This window comes from Pelobates fuscus, chromosome 13, assembly GCF_036172605.1.
Source record: "Pelobates fuscus isolate aPelFus1 chromosome 13, aPelFus1.pri, whole genome shotgun sequence".
NCBI lineage: Eukaryota > Metazoa > Chordata > Amphibia > Anura > Pelobatidae > Pelobates > Pelobates fuscus.
The window spans coordinates 3,071,335-3,096,353 of NC_086329.1; the positions used below are offsets into that span (position 1 = coordinate 3,071,335).

Genomic DNA, 25,019 nt, shown 5'->3' on the forward strand with positions numbered 1-25,019 from the left:
CCTAGCTAACTCTCACTATCCCTTTCAAGAATCCAAGTGACTATATCCAGGTGCCAAAGAGCTGCTGGGTCAAATATGCACTAGTTATAATGGACATTTTGTCAGGATGGCCAGAAGCCTAGCGGTCATCAATGTGACAACCAAGACCATATACCCAATAGTGCATTGTGAAAGTTGCAGAGATCACTCAGTGGATTCATTGTTCCAGATTCAAGACTCTCTCTCTCTGCAACATGAGAAGTAACATTTGTTGATTTTGACACACTTTTGACTCTAAAGGAAAAATGACTTGTTAAAAAAATAAATAAAAAGATACCAACAAGTAGGTGTTTGATGGCCATAATAATGCCTGACCACCTGCCATCGATGGAAAGCCGAGGACCCCAAAAGGAGACCTCGTGAAGCTAAAAAGATCCAAACGCCAAGCTTCCTCAGGATTATTTGCCCATCCTGAGTTTGTGGTGATATTAATATTGACTAAATGATCCGAATCCACCTACGCTGATGTAGCGTGGGACAGGTTTACTACTACAATGCATAAGCAAATGTGCCCTAGCCAAGGTTATTATGTCCATACACATAATACATGACAAGGTACTCTTGACACACCACATTCATGCTTCAGAACATAAAAAGGAGCACCCCTCTAAAGGGAAAGTTTGACACATATATATATTGATGCCATAGGTTTGCCAAGGGGGGTACCAGATGATTTTGCAGTAAAAGGAAAGTTTGAGTCCATTTTCCCAACCGTCACTGCCAATAATAATAATATTTTGATTTGCATTTATTATATCTATCGCAACCAACAATGTTTACCTGTCACCATGACTTGTTGTGCCTATACTCCAGATAACACAGGTCCATATGGTAATGTAAGCTCGTCTATTTATGATGTCCCTCTGAAGAACTAAGAAGACTTTAAGAACCGTTACTTCATAGGGTTTTGTGCCTTTGGGCTAACCTGTCTTCTGGAACTAACCAATAAAGTTTATCTTTTTTAGAATCTAACATTTCATAGGGGGGACTGATGTAGAATTATTTAAAAATCTTTATTGCACCTGTATTGAATTATTGTACTAACTCCATTTTAATCTCACATAACCTCACATTATGACAGACCCTCCATTTTGTCTACATTACATGACAGAATTTCCTAACAGCATTTAGTATAATGAATAGAGACTGTATTTTCTAAAAAGACATAGCTGACTCCGGAATTATTGAATCTCCTGTGACATGCAACAAAGTATAACCAAGGCCAAAGCCAAGGCCATGAGAACACTGTACTAATGAAATGTTCTATTCATAAAAAGAACCTTGCACCTGACCACGAGTCTCACATCACTAACTGCCCAAAATGACGCTCAATCCCCCCTTCCCACCGAGTAAACCTCATGCTGGGAGAGATGGCGCTTGAGCCATCTGTCCACACCCGTGTCCAGAACAATACCACCTCCCGGTGGGAGGACACCTAGCTAGTCACTCAAATCCCTGAGCCAATTAATAATATTGATGGGTGGACACTGATATAGCCACTTAACATTTAATCCAATTAATGATGTTTATTTGTTATTATCTGATATTCAATGATGATGTCATTTTGCCTTTAAAAGGGTCTGCATACCCGTTTTCTAACCAGATGCCATTAAATTTTCTGAAGTGCTTTTAACCTGAACTCCATGTGTCAGTGTGAACTTACTTCTGCGTATACGCAATTTAATCATCTCAGATTTGGACAGGAACAGATAGACATTTAAACATATTTGTTTATTTCTAAATTAATCTATATCAGGATCTCTATTAAAGACCCCCTTCCAGGAGTCTGTATATAAGGGTGTGTGTGTACAACCTAATAAAGTGTCTTTGTTTTCATCCTTCATCAAGTCTCGACTGATATTTGAGTGAGCTGCTACAGTCACTGAAGGTGTCCTGCTGAAAAAGAAAGTATATTAACAGATACTCAGGCTACTGAGTACTGATCTCCATTACAATGATGAGCCTGTTCCAACCAATAGGTAGGTACGGCTGTTTTTGTCATACAGAGCCCTGAAGTTAGGAAGTGCTCCCCTGTATATAGACCATACCTGCAGAGGTTGCTAGTATGACGTGTCCTCGAAGGCCTTGATAAGCAGAGTCCAATGTAACCCGGGAGTGATGGTTTAATGTTTGATGACACACGGTTCACGAGATCAATAGAGTACACACAAGGCATGGAATGTGAAAGAAATGCTATTTTATGCTGTATAAAATTATTACTAGATATAACACAAACATTACTCTCGTTTTATAGATTATACTGCCAACGTTACTCTCGTTATAGATATACTGCCAACGTTAATCTCGTTATAGATATACTGCCAGCGTTGCTCGTTATATAGATATACCATCAACATTACTCTCATTATATAGATATACTGCCAACGTTGCTCGTTCTATAGATATACCACCAACGTTACTCTCGTTCTAGATATACTGCCAACGTTACTCTCGTTCTATAGATATACCGCCAACGTTACTCTCGTTCTAGATATACTGCCAACGTTACTCTTGTTCTATAGATATACCGCCAACGTTACTCTGGTTCTAGATATACTGCCAACTTTACTCTCGTTCTATAGATATACTGCCAACGTTACTCTCGTTCTATAGATATACCGCCAACGTTACTCTCGTTCTATAGATATACCACCAACGTTACTCTCGTTCTAGATATACTGCCAACGTTACTCTCGTTCTATAGATATACCGCCAACGTTACTCTCGTTCTAGATATACTGCCAACGTTACTCTTGTTCTATAGATATACCGCCAACGTTACTCTGGTTCTAGATATACTGCCAACTTTACTTTCGTTCTATAGATATACTGCCAACGTTACTCTCGTTCTATAGATATACCACCAACGTTACTCTCGTTCTACAGATACTGCCAACGTTACTCTCGTTCTATAGATATACTGCCAACGTTACTCTCGTTCTATAGATATACTGCCAACGTTACTCTCGTTCTATAGATATACCACCAACGTTACTCTCTTCTAGATATACTGCCAACGTTACTCTCGTTCTATAGATATACCACCAACGTTACTCTCGTTCTATAGATATACCACCAACGTTACTCTTGTTCTAGATATACTGCCAACGTTACTCTCGTTCTATAGATATACCGCCGTTACTCTCGTTCTATAGATATACCGCCGTTACTCTCGTTCTATAGATATACCACCAACGTTACTCTCGTTCTATAGATATACCACCAAGGTTACTCTTGTTCTAGATATACTGCCAACGTTACTCTCGTTCTATAGATATACCGCCGTTACTCTCGTTCTATAGATATACCACCAACGTTACTCTCGTTCTATAGATATACCACCAACGTTACTCTTGTTCTAGATATACTGCCAACGTTACTCTCGTTCTATAGATATACCGCCGTTACTCTCGTTCTATAGATATACCACCAACGTTACTCTCGTTCTATAGATATACCACCAACGTTACTCTTGTTCTAGATATACTGCCAACGTTACTCTCGTTCTATAGATATACCGCCGTTACTCTCGTTCTATAGATATACCACCAACGTTACTCTCGTTCTATAGATATACTGTAGAATATTGCATATTCTGTATATTCCTATTCAAATACATATTAAGGTGTGGCTGTCTAATGGGGTAAACAGAACAGATGGTGTTTCCTATTCTGTACCATGAGGTCTCTGGAATTTGCTGTATAAGAGATTTGGGGTGGTCTTTATATGGAGAATTTCCTTATATGGCAAGAGTATGCTCTGACGTCAGTATGGGCACTTCTATATAGTAACAGAGGGACACGAGGTCTCGCTTTCTTCGCTCTTGGCTCTCTGAGCTCTCTCTGGTTCTCTCTCGATGTAAAGATGTAAGGACGTCAGGAGTCCAGCAATTACCATCTGCTGTTGAACATCCATTATCCTGTAACATCCTTTGTTGTTTTATTATGTATCAGTAACTAAGAATAAACCTGAAGAAACCGTAAGTCAGATTGCGTATTAGTACTTTTCAATAATATAGACATATATTATTGTGGCGAGCATTTGGCCCAAGACTATATACACAAAAGACGTATATATATATATCAATCAACTGAAGACAAGAAGTAATTAAGAAGATTTAACTGTGACGATTCCAAACCAGTTTTTACATATACCACCAACGTTACTCTCGTTCCATAGATATACCACCAACGTTACTCTCGTTCTATAGATATACCACCAACGTTACTCTCGTTCTATAGATATACCACCAACGTTACTCTCGTTCTATAGATATACCACCGTTACTCTTGTTCTAGATATACTGCCAACGTTACTCTTGTTCTAGATATACTGCCAACGTTACTCTCGTTCTATAGATATACTGCCAACGTTACTCTCGTTCTATAGCTATACCGCCAACGTTACTCTTGTTCTAGATATACCGCCGACGTTACTCTCGTTCTATAGATATACCACCAACGTTACTCTCGTTCTAGATATACTGCCAACGTTACTCTCGTTCTATAGATATACCGCCGTTACTCTCGTTCTATAGATATACCGCCGTTACTCTCGTTCTATAGATATACCACCAACGTTACTCTTGTTCTAGATATACTGCCAACGTTACTCTCGTTCTATAGATATACCGCCGTTACTCTCGTTCTATAGCTATACCACCAACGTTACTCTCGTTCTATAGATATACCACCAACGTTACTCTTGTTCTAGATATACTGCCAACGTTACTCTCGTTCTATAGATATACCGCCGTTACTCTCGTTCTATAGATATACCACCAACGTTACTCTCGTTCTATAGATATACCACCAACGTTACTCTTGTTCTAGATATACTGCCAACGTTACTCTCGTTCTATAGATATACCGCCGTTACTCTTGTTCTATAGATATACCGCCAACGTTACTCTCGTTCTATAGATATACCACCAACGTTACTCTTGTTCTAGATATACTGCCAACGTTACTCTCGTTCTATAGATATACCGCCGTTACTCTCGTTCTATAGATATACCACCAACGTTACTCTCGTTCTATAGATATACCACCAACGTTACTCTCGTTCTATAGATATACCACCAACGTTACTCTCGTTCTAGATATACCACCAACGTTACTCTTGTTCTAGATATACTGCCAACGTTACTCTCGTTCTATAGATATACCGCCGTTACTCTCGTTCTATAGATATACCACCAACGTTACTCTCGTTCTATAGATATACCACCAACGTTACTCTCGTTCCATAGATATACCACCAACGTTACTCTCGTTCCATAGATATACCACCAACGTTACTCTCGTTCCATAGATATACCACCAACGTTACTCTCGTTCTATAGATATACCACCAACGTTACTCTCGTTCTATAGATATACCACCGTTACTCTTGTTCTAGATATACTGCCAACGTTACTCTTGTTCTATAGATATACCGCCGTTACTCTCGTTCTATAGATATACCACCAACGTTACTCTTGTTCTAGATATACTGCCAACGTTACTCTCGTTCTATAGATATACCGCCGACGTTACTCTCGTTCTATAGATATACCACCAACGTTACTCTTGTTCTAGATATACTGCCAACGTTACTCTCATTCTAGATATGCTGCCAACGTTACTCTCGTTCTATAGATATACCGCCGTTACTCTCGTTCTATAGATATACCGCCATTACTCTCGTTCTATAGATATACCACCAACGTTACTCTCGTTCTATAGATATACCACCAACGTTACTCTTATTCTAGATATACTGCCAACGTTACTCTCGTTTTATAGATATACCGCCGTTACTCTCGTTATATACATATACCGCCAACGTTGCTCGTTATATAGATATACCGCCAACGTTGCTCTCGTTATATAGATACACCGCCAACATTACTCCTCGTACTAAAGACATACCACCGACATTACTTCTGTTGTAAAGATATTCTGCCAACATTAGTCTTGTTTTATAGATATATCGCCAACGTTACTCATGTAATACCGATATATTGGAAAACTCCTATGAAACTTTTGGAGGTAAAAATAAAAAAGCAAAGCATAATATTCCACACTAAGCACTGTTACATTGAAAAAGCATTGCTGAACAGTTTTATTACATACACATTATACATATATATATATATATAGAGAGAGAGAGATCTTTACAGTGTTTACATTTTGTTCATATAGTAAAAATATTTATTCCACAATAATTCTCCCATTTATAAAGAAAATGACAAGTAAGCATGTATTTAATTCTCTTAAATTCTATTTTAATATTTTGTGAAAGGATGGTTGAAAACCTCTTTAAGCATGACATGTTCCCTTCCTAGTCAGTCCTCCGGCAACTGAGCTCTGTGACCATTTACCTATTTTCTAGATTAATGTGAGCACCATCTCTGAACCTTCACGCCTCTAGGAGACTAGAACAGCCGCTTCCTACAGCAACACCTTCTGCCTCTACTCCGACCAAACAAAACTGCGATCTTGTACAACCGGTACAATCCTTTCTGTGTCTCACAGCTCATCCCTGAAATAAAACGCCAGAGTAGGTTTAGAAAAACACTATACAAAGGAAATATTACTAGAACATGTAGAATACACAAACTATAACGTGAACACAGGAACATGTATAGACACAATATAAAGGAAGAGACAGGAACATGTATAGACACAATATAAAGGAAGAGACAGGAACATGTATAGACACAATATAAAGGAAGAGACAGGAACATGTATAGACACAATATAAAGGAAGAGACAGGAACATGTATAGACACAATATAAAAGGAAGAGACAGGAACATGTATAGACACAATATAAAGGAAGAGACTGGAACATGTATAGACACAATATAAAGGAAGAGACAGGAACGGGTATAGACATAATATAAAGGAAGAGACAGGAACATGTATAGACACAATATAAAGGAAGAGACTGGAACATGTATAGACACAATATAAAGGAAGAGACAGGAACGGGTATAGACATAATATAAAGGAAGAGACAGGAACATGTATAGACACAATATAAAGGAAGAGACAGGAACATGTATAGACACAATATAAAGGAAGAGTCTGGAACGGGTATAGACACAATATAAAGGAAGAGACAGGAACATGTATAGACACAATATAAAGGAAGAGACAGGAACATGTATAGACACATAATATAAAGGAAGAGTCTGGAACATGTATAGACACAATATAAAGGAAGAGACTGGAACATGTATAGACACAATATAAAGGAAGAGACAGGAACATGTATAGACACAATATAAAGGAAGAGTCTGGAACATGTATAGACACAATATAAAGGAAGAGACAGGAACGGGTATAGACATAATATAAAGGAAGAGTCTGGAACATGTATAGACACAATATAAAGGAAGAGACAGGAACATGTATAGACACAATATAAAGGAAGAGACTGGAACATGTATAGACATAATATAAAGGAAGAGACTGGAACATGTATAGACACATAATATAAAGGAAGAGTCTGGAACATGTATAGACACAATATAAAGGAAGAGACTGGAACATGTATAGACACAATATAAAGGAAGAGACAGGAACATGTATAGACACAATATAAAGGAAGAGACTGGAACATGTATAGACACAATATAAAGGAAGAGACAGGAACGGATATAGACACAATATAAAGGAAGAGACTGGAACATGTATAGACACAATATAAAGGAAGAGACTGGAACATGTATAGACATAATATAAAGGAAGAGACTGGAACATGTATAGACACAATATAAAGGAAGAGACAGGAACATGTATAGACACATAATATAAAGGAAGAGTCTGGAACATGTATAGACACAATATAAAGGAAGAGACTGGAACATGTATAGACACAATATAAAGGAAGAGACAGGAACATGTATAGACACATAATATAAAGGAAGAGTCTGGAACATGTATAGACACAATATAAAGGAAGAGACTGGAACATGTATAGACACAATATAAAGGAAGAGACAGGAACATGTATAGACACATAATATAAAGGAAGAGTCTGGAACATGTATAGACACAATATAAAGGAAGAGACAGGAACATGTATAGACACAATATAAAGGAAGAGACTGGAACATGTATAGACACATAATATAAAGGAAGAGTCTGGAACATGTATAGACACAATATAAAGGAAGAGACTGGAACATGTATAGACACAATATAAAGGAAGAGACTGGAACATGTATAGACACAATATAAAGGAAGAGACAGGAACATGTATAGACACAATATAAAGGAAGAGTCTGGAACATGTATAGACACAATATAAAGGAAGAGACTGGAACATGTATAGACACAATATAAAGGAAGAGACAGGAACATGTATAGACACATAATATAAAGGAAGAGTCTGGAACATGTATAGACACAATATAAAGGAAGAGACTGGAACATGTATAGACACAATATAAAGGAAGAGACTGGAACATGTATAGACACAATATAAAGGAAGAGACAGGAACATGTATAGACACAATATAAAGGAAGAGACAGGAACATGTATAGACACAATATAAAGGAAGAGACAGGAACGGGTATAGACATAATATAAAGGAAGAGACTGGAACATGTATAGACACAATATAAAGGAAGAGACAGGAACATGTATAGACACAATACAAAGGAAGAGACAGGAACATGTATAGACACAATATAAAAGGAAGAGACAGGAACATGTATAGACACAATATAAAGGAAGAGACTGGAACATGTATAGACACAATATAAAGGAAGAGACAGGAACGGGTATAGACATAATATAAAGGAAGAGACAGGAACATGTATAGACACAATATAAAGGAAGAGACTGGAACATGTATAGACACAATATAAAGGAAGAGACAGGAACATGTATAGACACAATATAAAGGAAGAGACTGGAACATGTATAGACACAATATAAAGGAAGAGACAGGAACGGGTATAGACATAATATAAAGGAAGAGACTGGAACATGTATAGACACAATATAAAGGAAGAGACAGGAACATGTATAGACACAATACAAAGGAAGAGACAGGAACATGTATAGACACAATATAAAAGGAAGAGACAGGAACATGTATAGACACAATATAAAGGAAGAGACTGGAACATGTATAGACACAATATAAAGGAAGAGACAGGAACGGGTATAGACATAATATAAAGGAAGAGACAGGAACATGTATAGACACAATATAAAGGAAGAGACTGGAACATGTATAGACACAATATAAAGGAAGAGACAGGAACATGTATAGACACAATATAAAGGAAGAGACTGGAACATGTATAGACACAATATAAAGGAAGAGACAGGAACATGTATAGACACAATATAAAGGAAGAGAAAGGAACATGTATAGACACAATATAAAGGAAGAGACAGGAACATGTATAGACACAATATAAAGGAAGAGACAGGAACGGGTATAGACATAATATAAAGGAAGAGACTGGAACATGTATAGACACAATATAAAGGAAGAGACTGGAACATGTATAGACATAATATAAAGGAAGAGACTGGAACATGTATAGACACAATATAAAGGAAGAGACTGGAACATGTATAGACATAATATAAAGGAAGAGACTGGAACATGTATAGACACAATATAAAGGAAGAGACTGGAACATGTATAGACACAATATAAAGGAAGAGACTGGAACATGTATAGACATAATATAAAGGAAGAGACTGGAACATGTATAGACACAATATAAAGGAAGAGACAGGAACATGTATAGACAATATAAAGGAAGAGACTGGAACATGTATAGACACAATATAAAGGAAGAGACTGGAACATGTATAGACACAATATAAAGGAAGAGACTGGAACATGTATAGACACAATATAAAGGAAGAGACAGGAACATGTATAGACACAATATAAAGGAAGAGACAGGAACATGTATAGACACAATATAAAGGAAGAGACAGGAACATGTATAGACACAATATAAAGGAAGAGACAGGAACGGGTATAGACATAATATAAAGGAAGAGACTGGAACATGTATAGACACAATATAAAGGAAGAGACTGGAACATGTATAGACATAATATAAAGGAAGAGACTGGAACATGTATAGACACAATATAAAGGAAGAGACTGGAACATGTATAGACATAATATAAAGGAAGAGACTGGAACATGTATAGACACAATATAAAGGAAGAGACTGGAACATGTATAGACACAATATAAAGGAAGAGACTGGAACATGTATAGACATAATATAAAGGAAGAGACTGGAACATGTATAGACACAATATAAAGGAAGAGACAGGAACATGTATAGACAATATAAAGGAAGAGACTGGAACATGTATAGACACAATATAAAGGAAGAGACTGGAACATGTATAGACACAATATAAAGGAAGAGACTGGAACATGTATAGACACAATATAAAGGAAGAGACAGGAACATGTATAGACACAATATAAAGGAAGAGACAGGAACATGTATAGACATAACATTCTATACAATATATAAAAGAAACAGCAGGAATGTGTGAAATATAGAGTTTAGACCTGCACTACATATAGAAAAACACGGAACATGTACACTAATATTATTCTACATACAGTTGTAATCAAAATTATTCAACTCATTGAAAGTCAGGTTTATTGTAAACATTTAGTGACTTTCAGCTGTTTGCAATAAACAAATCAAACAAAAGTAATTGAAATAGCTCAACACAACGAATGTTTAAAGTGCTTTCCCCCAAATTCAACTGAAAGTGCAACTTTTGACTTTTTCAGTCTCAAAATTATAAAAAAACCCTTCATGGCAAGCGTCTTTAGTACTGTTAGAGCACCCTTTTACTGTAATGACCTGCTGCAAACGATGCATGGCCAGACACCAGCATCTGGCAGTGTTCCTGGGAAATATTAAGCAATGGCCTCCAGTTCAGTAATATTCTTGGGTTTGCATTCTGCAACCACCTTCTTCAAATCCCACCGGAGATTTTCTAAGGGGTTCATGTCAGGTGACTGATGGCCACTGTAGAATGTTCCACAACCAAGCTTTGGTGGAATTTAAGGTATGTTTAGGATCATTGTCTTGTTGAAAGGTCCAATGATAACCAAGCTCAGACGACATGACGTTTTCTCCTAGGATTTCCTACTTCAATGAATCCTTCTTGCTTTCCGCACGCTGCAGGTTTCCAGTGCCAGAGGATGCAAATCAGCCCCAGAGCATCACAGAGCCACCACCATGCTTAACTGTAGGCAAAGTGTTTTTTTTCAGCATATACTTAATTCTTCCTCCGGACATACTGCTGATCCATTGGGCCGAAAAGTTCCGTTTTTGTTTCTTCTGTAGCTTATTTAGATGATCTTAAGCATATTTGAGCTAACTTATGTTTGGTTTTTGTTCAGTTTGTAGTAGTTTAGTCTTGAAGTTCTGGTAGGGAAACCTGCTGTGTTTAGTATACACTTACTGTGCTCACTGAAACCTCAGTGCCTGTTGCCACTAAGTCTTGCTTCAAGCCTTTTGTAGTCACTCGAGGGTTTTTCACAACCTGCCTTCTCAGAAAGCTGGCTGCAGCCATTGATAGGGTGATGATCTCTTCTCTGTACTGTCTACCATTCTTTTGACTTAGCAATATTTCTAACATGCAGTCAATCGTGACATTCAACAAACCCCTAGCCAGTTCAGGTATTTCAAGTATTCCAGCTCAAGCACACCTGGTGCAACAAATGAAACCCTTGAGTAGTTCTATCATTTGTGCTTGAGACAACGCCTGTTTTGCATGTTTGAGCTGTTGTGAGCGATTCTATTCACGGGGTTGAATAATTTTGAGACTGGAGACGTCATTATAAGTAGCTTTTTTAGTTGAATTTGGGGAGACCACTTGAAGCATTCGTTGTGTTGAGCAATTTCACTTAATTTTGTTTAATCTGTTCATTGCAAACAGCTGAAAGTCTCTAAATGTTGACAATAAACCTGACTTTCACTGGGGGGTTGAATAATTTGGATTATAACTGTAAACAGTCACATACACACTCCTATGAATTAATTGCTTATGGTGTGTTTTCCAGTGTGTGACACTGGGTATAGTAATCTATACACCCATGGCACCCCCTGCCTATGATTGTGTATACCCACAACAAAAAATCTTTGGCAAAAGCAATGTACCAAGCACAAGCACAACGCCCCATAATCTTTATTTTCTATCATTACGATTGTACATCTCACTGCACTGAATGTCCTCACCTTGGCCACTGCTTGTTTCTGTCTGTCAGAGGGACGTACATGACACCCATTAGGCGAGCCCTTGTGATCTCCCCATCGTCAGCCTTGTCGTACTGCTCCAGAGCTTGGCTGCCACCTTCAGGTCCCACTGGCAAGATCAATCTTCCCTCCGGCTTTAACTGCTTTAATAACTGCCGGGACAAACAAACGTCATGTAAAGGAGCCCTGGCCGCAAACACTTATAGCTTAGCATTTTATGGCACATCTCACAGCCAAGCTGAGTGTGTGCGGCACACGGCTCTAAACTGATACAAGCTGCTGTGTGCCATCCTCTGATCAGGAGAACTGCCAGTTGGGGGATAATCTACTTATCTCGTAACCCCCTTATTATTACTCTAATAATAAAGAGGCAGAGAGTGTCGCAGGAATAAACACATGCTTCACACAGGGTCACTTTATGACATGAATTCCCCTGCCTGAACCATCCACTTAATCAGCCATAGCATGGAGGCAGTTCCTGTGGTATATAACTGAGCCACGCCATCCTAATGGTGCCTGGTACAAAGCCTGCAGCTTCCCAACATCTTTGGGTCTAATAAGCGTGCCCACACTTGGGGACTTTTGTTGGCAACCTTGGACCCCGAAAAACACACACAAGCCCATCTGCCATCCTGATCTGAACAAAATCAGTCATTTTTACCAAGCTGGGGCACCCACGGACGTTTTCAGATACTGGTCACCCAGGTACCCGATGCGATAAGCGGAGTAGGATAAGAGTCCTACAATGAACGTCATTTTAGTAAATATTTTATTATATCTTTTCATGTGACAACACTAAAGAAATGACACTCTGCTACAATGTAAAGTAGTAAGTGTACAGCCTGTATAACAGTGGAAATTTGCTGTCCCCTCAAAATAACTCAACACACAGCCATTAATGTCTAAACCAAGCTTCCCCAAACTCCGGCCCTCCAGATGTTGCTGAACTACAACTCCCATGATTCGATGAATGAAATAGATAGGATGAGAATTGTGGGAGTTGTAGTTCAGCAACATCTGGAGGGCCGGAGTTTGGAGAAAGCTGGTCTAAACCGTTGGCAACAAAAATGAGTATACCCCTAAATGAAAATGTCCAAATTGGGCCCAATTAGCCATTTTCCCTCCTTGGTGTCATGTGACTCGTTAGTGTTACAAGGTCTCAGGTGTGAAGGGGGAGTAGGTGTGTTAAATTTGGTGTTATCGCTCTCATACTGGTCACTAGAAGTTCCACATGGCATCTCATGGCAAAGAACTCTCTGAGGTTCTGAAAAAAATGAACTGTTGTTCTACATAAAGATGGCCTAGGCTATAAGAAGATTGCCAAGACCCTGAAACTGAGCTGCAGCATGGTGGGCAAGACCATACAGCGGTTTCACAGGACAGGTTTCACTCAGAACAGGCCTCGCCCTGGTCGACCAAAGAAGTTAAGAGCATGTGCTGATTGTCATATCCAGAGGTTGTCTTTGGGAAATAGACGTATGAGGGCTGCCAGCATTGCTGCAGAGGTAAAAGGGGTGAGGAGTCAGCCTGTCAGTGTTCAGACCATACGTTGCACACTGCATCAAATTGGTCTGCATGGCTGTCGTCCCAGAAGGAAGCCTCTTCAAAAGATGATGCACAAGAAAGCCGGCAAACAGTTTTCTGAAGACAAGCAGACTAAGGACATGGATTACTGGAACCATGTCCTGTGGTCCAGATAAGACGAAGATAAACGTATTTGGTTCAGATGGTGTCAAGCGTGTGTGGCGGCAACCAGGTGAGGAGTACAAAGACAAGTGTGTCTTGCCTACAGTCAAGCATGGTGGTGGGAGTGTCATGGTCTGGGCCTGCATGAGTGCTGCCGGCACTGGGGAGCTACAGTTCATTGAGGGAACCATGAATGACAACATGTACTGTGACATACTGAATCAGCGCATGACCCCCTCCCTTCGGAGGCTGGACCGCAGGGCAGTATTCCAACATGATAACAACCCCAAACACACCTCCAAGATGACCACTGCCTTGATAAAGAAGCTGAAGGTAAAGGAGATGGACTGGCCAAGTATGTCTCCAGACCTAAACCCTATTAAGCATCTGTGGGGCATCCTCAAATGGAAGGTGGGGGAGCGCAAGGTCTCTAACATCCACCAGCTCCGTGATGTCGTCATGGAGGAGGACTCCAGTGGCAACCTGTGAAGCTCTGATGAACTCCATGCCCATGAGGGTTAAGGCAGTGCTGGAAAATAATGGTGGCCACACAAAATATTGACACTTTCTTCTTTTTTCCAATTTTGATATTTCCACTTAGGGGTGTACTCACTTTTGTTGCCAACGGTTTAGACATTAATGGCTGTGTGTTGAGTTAATTTGAGGGGACAGCGGATTAATTCACACTGTTATACAGGCTGTACACTTACTACTTTACATTATAGCAGAGTGTCATTTCTTTAGTGTTGTCACATGAAAAGATATAATAAAATATTTACAAAAATGTGAGGGGTGTACTCACTTTTGCGAGATACTGCAGATGTGACTAAACAGCCAAAAGACTTTCTTTAAATCAAAACTGACTGATGTACATGTCTGCTGACTCACTGTATTTAAAGCGGCACTGTCATGCCGAACTTACCTTTCCCCAATCGATTCCTCTTCTCTCCCTCTCTCAGGATCTGTTCTTCATTTCTTCCGGTCTGCTCTAGTTTTCTTTAACCCCTTAAGGACCAAACTTCTGGAATAAAAGGGAATCATGACATGTCACACATGTCATGTGTCCTTGAGAGGTTAAAACATAAGACAAAGTAGGGTCTTATGGAGGTTTCCTACGCTTGACCAGCTACAACCAGCGGAGGAGCAAAGTGTGCTTCGTTTCCGGTGGTCAGAGCAATTTTCCCACAATTCTCACCTTTCCTCCATGTTCCTGCGAAGCCTCCTTTTACATTTCCCGAAGTCTTGTTATTTTAGACAGAATGCCGGCAAACTACCGAATTGCGTCCTAACAGAATGAGAACAGTTTCCCCATTCGTGTTAGGACGCAATTCGGTATTTTGTTTGTATCGGAATTTCATTAGAATGAATGAAACTCCGACATGATTCGTGCTGCGGCTGCATCTTGCAGCCGCTTAGTAGATAACTCCCTAATTCCCACGGTATCAGGGAGCTATCTACCAAAAAGCAGAAAGACCTAAATTGGTCTTCCAGACAAATTTACTAATACTAAGTAAAGATTACTTAGTATTAGTAAATAATCTGCCCCTACTCGCTATATCACGGCGTTCTATGCCGTCCCGCATTAAATGGGCTTTAAAGCCGTTGCGGCGGCATAGAACGCCGTAACGACTGAAGCCCCCAGGAGATCGGAGGTACTTACCTCCGCCCCGATCCTCTTCTGGAGGGCTGCCTGACAGCCCAGGCAGCCCTCCCTCGGCAAATGAGGCCCCCGGAGGCCATGTGATCGCTCTCAAAGAGCGATCACATGGCCCCCTATAGCTGGCTGTGGATCTGCCAGCAGGGGGACTGTCTGAAATGTCAGATAGTCCCCCTGCTGGTGGGAAGTAGTAAAAAAAATTGTTAAACATGTTTTAAAATAAAATAAATGCATATATATATATATATATATATATATATATATATATATATATATATATACCAAAAATATATATATATATATATATATATAAAACCAAAAAAACAAACAAAAACGTTTGGGATATGGCTGTGCAATCTAAAAATAAGGAACAAAACAAATATATAGTGTAATACAGTTTGGTAAGCAATTATGCGCTCAATGAAATGTCAAATTTGACTCATAACAACACTGATTGGTTGCTTTCAATCAACCAATCAGAGAGTAATGAGTCAAATTACACAGCATGGGAAAATTCCAAAGAACTTTCCCATGCTGTGTAAGATTACTCAAAGCACTCTGATTGGTTGGATTTCAAGCCAACCAGAGTGCTGTGACAGGTAAATGTAGAGACTTGCGCTCTGTTTTTTTTTTTAATTTTCAAAGTGCGACGGGTATTATGGACTTTTATTTGGCCTTTTTTGGGGCTGAAAGAAGATTTTAGAAAAAAGAAGACCTCAAATGGTAGGTTTTATTTAGTTTTTACAGGTATTTAGTTCTCTTGTTCCCCCCCCTCACTATTTTTAGGTATGTAGGGGTTTATTAATTTTTTTTGGGTGGGGTGACTAGGGGCTTGGGGACCCCTAGTCACCTGAGGGGGAGGTTAATATTTTCATTTAGGGCCGGGGGGGGGGGGACAATAGGTCCCCCATTCAGTTTAATAGCCCCCACTCGTACGGCACGAGTGGAGGCTCGGGAGGGGGGATACTAGAGGTTTTTTTTGTAACAGTTCTGCTCACTGTTTAATAGATATGCCCCAACTCACGGTATAGCGAGTAGGGCCTGAATTTACTGATAATGAGTAATCTTTACTTAGTATTAGTAAATTTGGCTGAAAGACCAATTTAGGTCTTTCAGCCTTTTGGTAGATAGCTCCCTAATACCGTGGGAATTAGGGCGTTATTTACTAAGCGGCTGCAAGAATCGTATCGGAGTTTCATTCAGTCTACTGAAATTCTGATACGAACAAAGTCCCGAATTGCGTCCTAACACGAATGGAGAAACTGTTCTCATTCTGTTAGTACGCAATTCAGCAGTTTTGCAGACGTTCTGTCTAAAATAACAGGACGCTCGGGAAATGTGAAAGGAAGCATCGCGGGAACAGAGGAGAAAGCTAAGGCTTATGGAAAAATGTCTCTGAGCACCGGAAAAGAAGCACACTTTGCTCCTCCGCTGGTCAGAGATGGTCAGGCGTAGGAAACCTCCATAAGAGAAATAGTCCCTACTTTGTCTTATGTTTTAATGAAAACTAGAGCAGACAGGAAGAAATGAACAAATCCTGTCAGAGGGAGAGAAGAGGAATCGATTTTGGGAAAGGTAAGTTTGGCATGACAGGGCCGCTTTAACATGTAGTGGGGTATGCTAGGTATAGTTTTTTTTGCACTACTTGCCTGAATCCAATAAAAAAATATTAACATTAAAAAAAATCCTCTTCCTTCTTTAAAATAGATAATGTCCTGCAATATCCCTTCTAGCCACCATGTGGCACTGTGACGTGATTACAATAATGCCCCTCGATCATTGCAGACTGTCTTTATATATTGCATGTAGTATATTTGTTGAATATCTGTGAATATAATCATGGTATCATGGACAATACGCCTGTATTTCTCTGTGTTTTATCTATATACCCACACATCGTGTGATGCCAATACCCATTTTTACATGGCTTAATTAATATAATCACGGTATCCTGGACAATACGCCTGTATTCTCTGTGTTTTATCTATATACCCACACATCGTGTGATGCCAATACCCATTTTTACATGGCTTAATTAATATAATCACGGTATCCTGGACAATACGCCTGTATTTCTCTGTGTTTTATCTATATACCCACACATCGTGTGATGCCAATACCCATTTTTACATGGCTTAATTAATATAATCACGGTATCATGGACAATACGCCTGTATTTCTCTGTGTTTTATCTATATACCCACACATCGTGTGATGCCAATACCCATTTTTACATGGCTTAATTAATATAATCACGGTATCATGGACAATACGCCTGTATTTCTCTGTGTTTTATCTATATACCCACACATCGTGTGATGCCAATACCCATTTTTACATGGCTTAATTAATACAATCACGGTATCCTGGACAATACGCCTGTATTCTCTGTGTTTTATCTATATACCCACACATCGTGTGATGCCAATACCCATTTTTACATGGCTTAATTCATATAATCACGGTATCATGGACAATACGCCTGTATTTCTCTGTGTTTTATCTATATACCCACACATCGTGTGATGCCAATACCCATTTTTACATGGCTTAATTCATATAATCACGGTATCATGGACAATACGCCTGTATTTCTCTGTGTTTTATCTATATACCCACACATCGTGTGATGCCAATACCCATTTTTACATGGCTTAATTAATATAATCACGGTATCATGGACAATACGCCTGTATTCTCTGTGTTTTATCTATATACCCACACATCGTGTGATGCCAATACCCATTTTTACATGGCTTAATTAATATAATCACGGTATCATGGACAATACGCCTGTATTCTCTGTGTTTTATCTATATACCCACACATCGTGTGATGCCAATACCCATTTTTACATGGCTTAATTCATATAATCACGGTATCATGGACAATACGCCTGTATTCTCTGTGTTTTATCTATATACCCACACATCGTGTGATGCCAATACCCATTTTTACATGGCTTAATTAATATAATCACGGTATCATGGACAATACGCCTGTATTCTCTGTGTTTTATCTATATACCCACACATCGTGTGATGCCAATACCCATTTTTACATGGCTTAATTCATATAATCACTGTATCATGGACAATCCCCTATATTCTCTGTGTTTTATCTATATACCCACACATCGTGTGATGCCAATACCCATTTTTACATGGCTTAATTCATATAATCACGGTATCATGGACAATCCCCTATATTCTCTGTGTTTTATCTATATACCCACACATCGTGTGATGCCAATACCCATTTTTACATGGCTTAATTCATATAATCACGTTAGCCGAACACGCAGCTCGCAGGAACACAGGTTAGAAAATGCTAAGCTTTCAGATTGTTTTCTCTCTTTTGAATTTCTGGAATCCTTTGGCCACCATTGTTATCATAACACGTAGCTCTATTTCTTTAGACTGTAAGCATTGTGAGCAAGACCCTCGCCAGCCGCTGTTCCTGTAAGTTAAACCTATCGTGTTGAATTCAGTGCTGAAATGTTTTAAAACATAATAATATACAATCACGGGAAAAAGAAAGTACAACCTCTTTGAATTATATTGTTTTCTTTATCAGTACATAATAACCACCATCTGTTCCTTAGCAAGTCTTAAAATTAAGTAAATATAACCTCAGATGAACACCACGCGACATATTATACAGTGTCCTGATTTATTGAACAAGAATAACGCTAAAATGGAGAAACTAAGTACACCCTTACTGCTGGCACAGTAAGTAAGAGGCTAAGCAGCAGACAGGTGCTGCTAATCAAATACCCTGGATTAATTGATCATCAGCCAGAGTGACCACCTCTGTAGAAGCTGAAGGTTTAGTAGTTTGCTGGAGCAATGCCACGGAGGAAAGACACCAGGAATGATCTCAGTTTCACAAGATCAGGGCTAGTGGTCGGTCTAGTTCGGTAGTTTAAAACCGAATAAACATAGTCAATATTCTTACCTTGGAGTTTGTTCCCCTTGTTCGTGGGAATGTTTCCACCAAACAGTGTCTTTCTAAGTGTTGTAGAACCAAACGCAAGTGATGCTGGAAGTCCAGCGGTGTCCGTGAGTTTCTGTGTCCGTTTTCAGTTCCATGAACTCGACGGCCAAATACCGCTGCCTGCGTTCGTGCGAACAAGATGGCCGCCACCTCGTGGTCGTCCATAGGAATTGCGGCCACCCAGACGAACACTTAGAACACTGCTGTGGAAATTGCTACAAAGTAGCAATTAGGCTTAACAAGCTCCAGGGTGGTCTCCGGTTCGTGCGGCTGTTTGGTTCCCGAACCATATAGTCCAAATACACGAACAAAGACTTTTACAGGGCATAATATAGGGCCCATAGTCTGTGGGCAGGAGGCTGGCAAGCAGGCTCCTACAGGAGCTTGTGGCAAACTCACGTGAGTTTGTCACAGGTGATGACTTAGGCTTGTTTTGCAGCCACAGGACCTGGGAACCTTGCAGTCAGTAAGTCGACCATGAACTCCTCTGTGTACCAAAGACTTCTAGAGTCAAATATGAGGCAATCTGTCTAACGGCTCAAGCTTGGCCGAAATTGGGTCATGTAACAGGTAATGATCCCAAGTAAAGCAGCAAATCTGCAACAGAATATCTGAAAATAAAAAGAATCAAGGTGTTGCAAAGGCCCAGTCAAAGTCCAGACCTCAACCTCAATGCCAACAAACCTCAATGAACTGAAGCAACGTTGTAAAGAAGAGTGAACCAAAATTCCTCCACAACGAGGTGAGAGACGGATAAAGTCATACAGAAATATTACTGCAAGCTATTGCTGCTAAAGGTGGTTCTCCAAGCTATTAAATCCCAAGTTGTAGTTAGACTTTCACACATGGCTTCTTCTTTTTGGCTTTATTTTTGTTAAATCATGACATATTGTAATATCATCTGTTGTTGTTTATCTCACGTTGTATTTATCCAGTTTTAAGAGCTGCTAAGGAACAGATGATTGTTATTAAGTCCTGAGATATAAAACCACAGAATTCAGAGGGCGTCCTTTCTTTTCCCATGATTGTAAAGTGTGTTTGTATGTTGAGCGCACGGGGTGCTACTATCGCTGGTAGAAGTCAGTCTGATATTCCGGGTGCATTCAGTCTATACACAGACATTACAAATGCTTTCTTTCACTCCCACCTCTTGTGGAACAGTTGCAGCTGCAGCCCCCACATGTATTGCGTCATACAGCCCACCTTCAGGGTGCCCCAGTCTGCCGTCCCCCACTGTAAAACAGAGGGCAAGATATCACAACATAGTCGCCATCATTCAGGTAACCTGCGCTCAGAAATATTCCTCACCAACAAACTTGATTCGTCCAGAGCTGAGCAATTCTGCGTCATCCTGCTGAACGTTCTGAATGGCAGTATTGATGAGGTGATCAATATGATCAACACCAATAACCTTTCCAGTGGATCCCACCTGCAGAGAGAAGAATAGAATATCTGTACAGACAGATCAGTGAGATTCCATCCGGATAAACCTCCACACATGGCACTCACCATCCTGGCAAAGCAAGCCGTGAGGTATCCACTGCCAGAGCCTACATCCAGCGCCCTGGCACCTTCAATCAGCTTCTCCTCCAGCAATTCCAGGGCGTGCGCATGCTGACAGACAGTGACAAGGAAATCCAGGGTTTAAAGCGTTAAATAAAATAATCACTGCTTATTAGTAATGGTCAGACACTTAGAAACAAATTCATAGTTAAACACTGCACTGCTCACAACAGAACGCTTATTAAATAAACAGCATCTTAGGCTTAGAAAACGAAAACAAGTCATTAAATATAAAACCTACCATGTGGGGAGCACTGATTGTAGCCTTATAACCTAAAAGGGCAACAAAAACACACGTTAAATGTACATTTAGTGCGTAAGAAAGTTCTAGATTACAGCAAACTTGTTAATATAACATGACTTTCTCCAAAGATCTGGCCAGAGCAATGCTTTGAAATACTGCTTTAAGACAGGTTTAGGAAATCTGCAACTCCCAAGAGGATTCGCCAGCCATGCGGTTGCTTGTCAGGCTCTTTCATTATCCCCTACATTTAACAAGAGTCTGAAAACTAAAATTAAATGTAGAAATTCACACTATTGTACTAAGGCAAGCTCTACCCATCTCAGCTCCCTGTCAATCATTGTATCAGTATAGAGAGACATAAGAAAGAAAAATGAGAGGTATTTATCAACGTGCTCTGAAACGTGGCAGTTACAAGTCATCATTATTTGATCATATTTATTAAAGTGATCTACAAAGTGACATTTTACTTATGTGATGTGCCGAAGTGCGGTGACTGGGAATCCCTCCGTGTGGCCCGACGCGCGTTTCAGAGTCTGAAACTCCTTCCCTGACGAAGGAGTTTCAGACTCTGAAACGCGCGTCGGGCCACACGGAGGGATTCCCAGTCACCGCACTTTGGCACATCACAGTGCACCACTCAATATGCACTAAGGAACCCCTCCTCTCACCATTTCGGTTATGATTATTTTTTGTTAATCACTCATTACTCTTATTATTTCTTTTGGAGTCCAACCTTACTAGATAGGATAACCGCATTCAGTTTAGCCACTTAGCTTAGAACACCCACAAAGGTGTCTATTAGCAGAAGTGAGGGAATAGCAATTGAACAGTGACAGGTTTTCGTCACATTAGATTTTATCTTATAACCACACACCCTGATCTTGCTGTTCTTCTTGTCATCAGACATTTTCTCCCTCTATACTATCTCTCTATACAAGAACTGGCTAAACATCCCCTATGACTCCATACTATGTTCATACTGGGCTGTTATATTGCCTAATTGATTGATTTTACAGAGAGATCTTTAAGGGACTGTGCTGTCTAGGGTATTATCAGCCAAAAGCTTCCTTGGTAAAAGCACTCAGAAGGAAGGCTCTAACTATGTACCAAGGATAGATATCAAAGGCAACTGTAGGAAACAGAGTTATTCTGTTGATACACAGGTGCTACTGTATCCTTTTATCTTATAATAGGCAAATAAAGTTTCAGTGTATTTCTGTTGATATAGGGATACTTTTTTAGGCACCATATCAATAGCATTTAAGCATTGCTCTGTATATCTTTTTTCTACCCTAGCCTTTCTGGATTCCACATCCTAAGATTTATTAGGCTTAATATTAATGCTGTACTTATAACCTTACCAGCTTGCTTGGTAGTTTCCCTTCTATAGGGGAACAACCTTAGCATTGTGCGTGTTTTTCATTATCTTTACAATAAAGGGTTCATGCCCATATCTGGTGGAGCTGGTACCACCCATTCTGACCCATTTCCCTAGCCATAGATCTAACGTCGTTGTTGATCTAGGACTAAGGGGAATTTTCCTGTTTTCTATATTTGGTGATTCTTACCTATACTCTGCGGTGAGTCCATGTATGGAAAATGCTGGACATAACGCGCTCTGTCCGTGGCCATCATAACATCGTACACACGTTGGCGTCTGATCACTCCATTCTCTAGGAGAGAAAAATTGTTTTAAAAAAAAAAAACAGTCAGCAGAGACTTGTGACATCAAGTAAACATTACTGGTCATTTTTAATTTCACTAAAACCATATCATTCCTCAGACTGTGGGCTAGCTGTAATCTGAGTGTCTATAGTTATTAAACAAAGTGATAATTGATCAATAAACCCAAAGCTGAGCATTTCATCTCCCTGTAAGGGGAGCTGGCACATTGTGAAGAGCAATTAGATGGGTCGTTACCAGCTCCCGTTCTGTTTTATATCAGGGACCTCTAACATTATCTACACAAAATCAGTTAGACTTCAGATTACAGTAATTACGACAGCCGCAGTTCGCTGAATGCAGAAGGAAAGGATTAAATAAAGGAATTTACTCACTGCGAAGATTGTTGACAAGATCTACATGCGTTTTTCCACTTGAAGTCCAAGCCATAGCTCTACTGAGAAGAAATCCAAATGGTAAGGTTATAGCGGCCAGCCGTCCCAGACAGATCATGTCCCCAGGCTGCTCTGTCAATCAGAAAACCACATACAGAGAGCAGAATCAGGTTACTGAACACACGGCAAACCGTCTTCATAAGGACTGCTCGAACCTCTCTGCCCAGACCATTAGATTGGTTCCTATTCATTTCAACACTCACCTTGCACAGGAACAAACATTTTACCTGTTTGGGGTTTATTTTAGACAAAGTGAACCCTATTTAAATGCAAATTTACATATTTTAACATCCTCATCATGATACATGAACAGCACACACACTAGATAGGTAAATAACAGATACAGTATTACATTTTACAAGACTACCGTATATACTCGAGTATAAGCCGAGTTTTTCAGCCCATGTTTTGGGCTGAAAAACCCCAACTCGGCTTATACTCGAGTCAGAGTCTGTATTATGGCAATTTGCATTGCCATAATACAGACTGGGGGGAGAGGGGTGCTGGCAGAGCTGTACTTACCTTTCCTGCAGCTCCTGTCAGCTCTCTCCTCCTCCGCGCCGTCCGTTCAGCACCTCGGTCAGCTCCCAGTGTAAGTCTCGCGAGAGCCGCGGCTCTCGCGAGACTTACAGTGTGAGCTGATAGAGGAGCTGACCGGACGGCGCGGAGGAGGAGAGAGCTGACAGGAGCTGCAGGAAAGGTAAGTACAGCTCTGCCAGCACCCCTCTCCCCCCACTGAACTACCAATGCTGGACCACCAGGGAAGGAGAGCCCCCCTCCCTGCCATATATCAAGCAGGGAGGGGGGACGAAAAAAAAATATATAAATAAAATAATAAAAAAAGGGGGTATAAGGACCACTATGGGAGGGGGGGGGTATAAGGACCACTATGGGAGGGAGGGGGTGGGTTAAGGACCACTATGGGAGGGAGGGGGGGATAAGGACCACTATGGGAGGGAGGGGGGGTATAAGGACCACTATGGGAGGGAGGGGGGGTATAAGGACCACTATGGGAGGGAGGGGGGGATAAGGACCACTATGGGAGGGAGGGGGGGATAAGGACCACTATGGGAGGGAGGGGGGGATAAGGACCACTATGGGAGGGAGGGGGGGATAAGGACCACTATGGGAGGGAGGGGGGGATAAGGACCACTATGGGAGGGAGGGGGTGGGATAAGGACCACTATGGGAGGGGGTGGGATAAGGACCACTATGGGAGGGAGGGGGGGTATAAGGACCATTATGGGAGGGAGGGGGGGGGGGTATATGGACCACTATGGGAGGGATGGGGGGGATAAGGAACACTATGGGAGGGAGAAGGGGGATAAGGACCACTATGAGAGGGAGGGGGTGGGATAAGGACCACTATGGGAGGGGAGGGGGAAGTAAGGACCACTAGGGGAGGGGAGGGTAAGGACCACTAGGGGAGGGGTGAGTCAGGACCACTGGGGGGG

The 25,019-nt window shown here is 40.4% G+C and overlaps 1 protein-coding gene across 2 annotated transcripts in view; it reads right to left on the bottom strand.

Annotated features, from left to right (window-relative positions):
• Nucleotides 1–6,286: 6,286 nt before the first annotated feature.
• The window catches only part of LOC134582566 (protein-L-isoaspartate(D-aspartate) O-methyltransferase-like), a 32,790-nt gene continuing 14,057 nt past the window's right edge, over nucleotides 6,287–25,019 (bottom strand). Inside the window, exons 2-9 of one of the 2 annotated variants that reach the window (XM_063439243.1) lie at nucleotides 23,506–23,637; nucleotides 23,017–23,121; nucleotides 21,446–21,477; nucleotides 21,151–21,255; nucleotides 20,950–21,070; nucleotides 20,789–20,874; nucleotides 12,285–12,454; nucleotides 6,287–6,565 (exon numbers count right to left, since the gene is read on the bottom strand). In XM_063439243.1, coding sequence (XP_063295313.1) covers nucleotides 6,553–6,565; nucleotides 12,285–12,454; nucleotides 20,789–20,874; nucleotides 20,950–21,070; nucleotides 21,151–21,255; nucleotides 21,446–21,477; nucleotides 23,017–23,121; nucleotides 23,506–23,637 — 764 coding nt within the window. In that variant the 3' untranslated portion in view covers nucleotides 6,287–6,552. The remainder of the gene's footprint in view (nucleotides 6,566–12,284; nucleotides 12,455–20,788; nucleotides 20,875–20,949; nucleotides 21,071–21,150; nucleotides 21,256–21,445; nucleotides 21,478–23,016; nucleotides 23,122–23,505; nucleotides 23,638–25,019) is intronic. The other variant, XM_063439244.1, reaches the window with a different exon arrangement.